Raw genomic sequence first — 4,864 nt, forward strand, 5'->3', positions numbered from 1 at the left:
GATAGTAAATAATGATGGACTAATAAACTGTTGCCTAACAACGAAACCAAATCTGCTGTGATTTACTTTCAGCTTATTAAGCTGTAACCATTACTCTACTTTTACCATATAATTGCTCAGTGTCCCTAGAGGCTAGCACAAGAGATTTGCAAAGTTTATTCTTTTCGTCTCCATTTCCAACATTCGTTGTCACATCACAGATTGCTTGGTTGATGTCATATTTAGAAAAAAAGAGGCCGAGAGGGGACTCCTGGGGAATAACGTAACGAACGCGGTAGTCATTTTATTCCATATCATCCACTGCACATTGATGATTCAAATATGTGAAATAATTTTGAGAGCATTTCATCTAGTAGCACAATATAACTTTTTCAGAAGAATCACATGGTTCAATACATCGTACGCCTTCAAAATGTCTAGGAACAGACATTCGTCAGCTTCAAATGCCAAATGCCAAAGCACCAGCTCCAAAGCACCATTTTAGTCATAAATGTAAAATACTGAACTGCCTGCTCTGAAGAGTATCCTTTTCTGAAACCAATTTAATTTGCATAAAATAGCTCTTTCATCTGCAAGAATTCAACCATTTGTTTATGTAATATTTTTTCAAAAATTTGAGACAGAATAGGGGTAGCAAAATCGGTCTGTAATTGCTGAAATCTTGAAATAAATACTTTAAAATTTTAAAAAAGCCTTTTTTTTCAATTAAATTTAAACTTACCTATGCGGTCTACTGTATGTAATTAAATAACGATAGTAAAATAGTTCAAAATAGGGATGAAACCTTTTAATTGACAGTGAACAGATATAAAATTATTTAACAGGATATTTCGAACACATATACAGTGTTGCCAGAAGAAAGATCACAGATATGTGTTTATTTATATTCGTTTGTTATTTTCATTTCTGTTTCCCAGGAATGATCATATTGAACCCATAGTCCTTGATTGGCTATGGGACTAATTCAAGAATACCCCAAAACCACCGAAGGAAGGCCCATAAGTTATAAAATTCGTCCATTGTTTTCTTTAAATTTCAAAAAAGTAAGTTTTTCCTACTGAACATAAGGAACAACATGAGCCCCCCCGGAAGACGGAATAATTTCTGTTCGTCTTAAGTTTTAGTGTTGCTTCTTACTGCAAGTAGAAAAAAACTATCTTTTTATTTAATTTCTTGTCGTATTTCAAGTCATCCCATGAAATCTGCTCCCTTCCACGAAATAGTCCTCCATAGAATGTTATTCTTACTTAAAATACTTCCATCAGAAATTTATCCGCGGAGAGATGTATCCTCACTGCAAATTCCCTCAGAAAACTCTTCTCCCGCGGAAAATTTCCCAATGGACAGTTTCTCCTGATAAGAATTCCCCCTGGGTAAGTTCTCTCTTGGGATATTCCCCTCCATATAGAATTCCCGCAGGGAATTATAATTCCCCTGAAAATTAACCCATGTAATTCTCTTAAGTATCGCCACACATAAAATACAGTCGCCAGTGGGAAAGTAAGACACATAATACAAATTTCCTATACGAATTACGGATGATTCCTCCCCGTGAAAGACTTCTTCTGTAAGGTTAACCCGCCGGAAACTTGCACTTAAATGGATAGCTCTCCCTGTTAATGACTCATCCCTGAAAAATTTCCCCTCAAGTGAGAAGTTACCGTGAAATGTTAGATTCACTTTTTTTTATATGGAAGTATACCGACACTTTTCAGGGAGGGGGTCTGGGGATTTTTATTCCTCGAAGTGAATATCCTATTGGGATGGATGTTTCTGGGGACCAGCATTTTGATGAAATGCTTACACAGGGATAGTTTACCAGAATTCCTATACAGGAATCGTTTTATTTATCTTACTTGCTCGTCGGCTACCCAATTTTAAATATACATATTTTTTGGTAAAAATGTACTCAATGACAGGAATAACCACCCGGATAAATTCTCCACCAGGAACCTATTTACGAGAGAAAGCTTCCAAGGGGGAAGAGGAATTTCGGGGAAAGGCTTTTCACAAAGAGGATTCTCCCATGAACTTAACAAGGATTAAAAACCAAATACAAATAAGCATTTGTTCAAATGAAAGCAGGATAAGGACTATTTTTCATGGCGTAAACCTTTCTGGGAGGAATTCAAAGTGGGAACGGAATTTCTCAGAGGTAGTTTCTAGATGGGAAAATTTTACGTCGTTGAAAATTTATTTGGAGTGATTTTCATTGGTGGATTATTAAATAGGGGGTGGCTATTTCTTGGATTATATGAAAAAAATCGGAAAATAAAGAAAAAAGCAGTTTTTTCCTATTAAAAGGTAAGTAGCAACATTAGAACTTAAGAAAAAATCTCCTATAGATAGATCCACTTGCCTTTCTTCACAATAGCTAATGTCAAATTGTTTACCAATGCTTATTATGTTACCAAGACTCATAATCAAATAAACGTATATACAGGAATCATTTATAATCTTTTTTATTGCTCCATGATTTTTTGTCACTCCTTTGGCCACCAATTGTCTATTTTCCAAGTACTGGTAATTTCAATGCATATCGATCCAATTTTTATATTTTAATTGAAAACCATTTAAAAATTCATGTATACATATATATATATATATATATATATATATATATATATATATATATATATATATATATATATATATATATATATATATATACATATATATATACATTATATATATATATATATATATATATATATATATATATATATATATATATATATATATATATATATATATATATATATATATATATATACATATATATACATATATATACATTATATATATATATATATATATATATATATATATATATATATATATATATATATATATATATATATATATATATATATATATATATATATATATATATATATATATACATATATATATACATTATATATATATATATATATATATATATATATATATATATATATATATATATATACATATATATATACATTATATATATATATATATATATATATATATATATATATATCTTAAATTAAAAGGGAAACAAGCAGTCTGGTATATAAAAAATAATTTAATTATTTTTTTACAAAATATCGTCAAATATATTAACAAAAACAATCAAAAACTATAAACATATATAGAGTATTAGTAAAACTACGTCACCATACCTCAGAACAAGTACAGGTCAAAGCTAATAAAAGCTACAGTTGGGCTGCTCGGGAAAGAAATTGTTGTAGAAATAGGATTGTTGATTTAAATTGATTTCAGTATTAGGCCACTGACACTGATGGCTTGCAGCCACCACATTTTTTTCCATCCAAGTTGTATTGCTTTCCGTAAGGACAGGCATGCCTGTGGGTGGAGATGATGGATATAAGAAATTGTAAGGATTATGAGTAGATTGGTTCACTTGGTCACTTGATGTTCTTGTCAAAGGAAAACCTATACTTGAAGGACTAAAAGCATCAAATGCACAGTTTTTCACTTGGTTCACTGACTCGGGGATTGTGTTTGTCATAGGGGCTGGTAAATTAGTTGGCACAGAAAAAGGGAATATAAAATTGTTGACACACTGTGTGCTTGGTTGATACGATGTACTTCCGTTAATAGTAACTTTTTCTGAGGGTTTTAAAGTCTGTTGATTCTTTTTTAATTTTGATCGTCGATTCTGGAACCAAATTGCTATCTTTCGCTCACTAACTTGGAAAGAATGTGACAGTTCCATTCTTCGATTTTTACTGATGTAGATGTTCTTCTTGAACTCCGCTTCAAGCTCAAGCAGTTGCTTTTCTGTATAATGGGTGCGAAACCTTTTGGAAGGGATTTCCTTCCCTACAAAAAATCAATAAAATAAATGTCATTTAAAAATGATTCTGTCAAAAAATTTGTAAAAATTATTTTCTAGTGAAATAAAAATTATATATATATATATATATATATATATATATATATATATATATATATATATATATATATATATATATATATTTATATATATATATATATATATATATATATATATATATATATATATATATATATATATATATATATATATATATATATATATATATATATATATATATATATAAAGTATGTATTATTTATCTTATTTTTTAAAGAAAGGGGAAACTCTTTAAAAGTCATTTAATGAAAATCACACCATTAGATTCAGCGTATCTGAGGACCCTAGTATAGAGGTTTCAAGCTTCTATCTACACAAATGTGGAATTTTGTATTTTGGCCGGAACAAAGATCACGACTGCAAGTTTATTTTTTATTTTTTCCAGGGGAAATCCTGTCGACCAAGTATTCCTGGAATATCACATAAGGGCTTATTCAAACATAAATTAAAAGTTCTAGTGCCATTATATAAATGTCGAAAAATTCGGCCAACAACTAGGACCCCTCCCGGGCTCTTTTTTACCAAAGTCACCGGATCAGAGCTTTGAGATAGCCATTTTGTTCAGCACAGTCGAAATATCTAATAGCTTTGTCTTTGAGGACAACTTATTCCTGTACAGTCTTCGGGGGGAAGGGCTGAAAATTATGATTTTAGCCCATTGACTTACTTGACTTAAGTCTCGTCCGGCCTTTGTGGCTGTTGTGGGCCTTCTTCTCTTCTGAACAAATGGTACGGTACTTCGATCTATCTGGCATTAGACGAAGTAGCTGGGGTAGGTTATTGGCCGGGAAGTTGTCGGTCCGTCTCTTACGAGGTTGACCTCCGGGGCGCGTGCCGTGGACCCGTCCTTCGAATGTGATTTTTTGGGAGCTGGCTGGCCGACATTCGCCGGATATGGCCAAGCCAGTGGATTTGTTGGCTTCTGACCTGGTCCACGATGGTGCAGGGACAACGGAGTAG

General features: G+C 31.9%; 1 protein-coding gene across 1 annotated transcript; it reads right to left on the reverse strand.

Annotated features, from left to right (window-relative positions):
* Positions 1-3,190: 3,190 nt before the first annotated feature.
* On the reverse strand, positions 3,191-4,659 carry LOC136041374 (segmentation protein fushi tarazu-like). The gene is made up of 2 exons (XM_065726029.1): positions 4,572-4,659; positions 3,191-3,831 (listed from the first exon to the last, which is right to left on the reverse strand). Exons 1-2 carry the CDS (start codon positions 4,657-4,659, stop codon positions 3,191-3,193), a joined length of 729 nt encoding a protein of 242 aa, XP_065582101.1.
* Between the last annotated feature and the right edge of the window lie 205 nt (positions 4,660-4,864).

This window comes from Artemia franciscana, unplaced genomic scaffold (genome assembly GCF_032884065.1).
Source record: "Artemia franciscana unplaced genomic scaffold, ASM3288406v1 PGA_scaffold_171, whole genome shotgun sequence".
Taxonomy (NCBI): Eukaryota; Metazoa; Arthropoda; class Branchiopoda; order Anostraca; family Artemiidae; genus Artemia; species Artemia franciscana.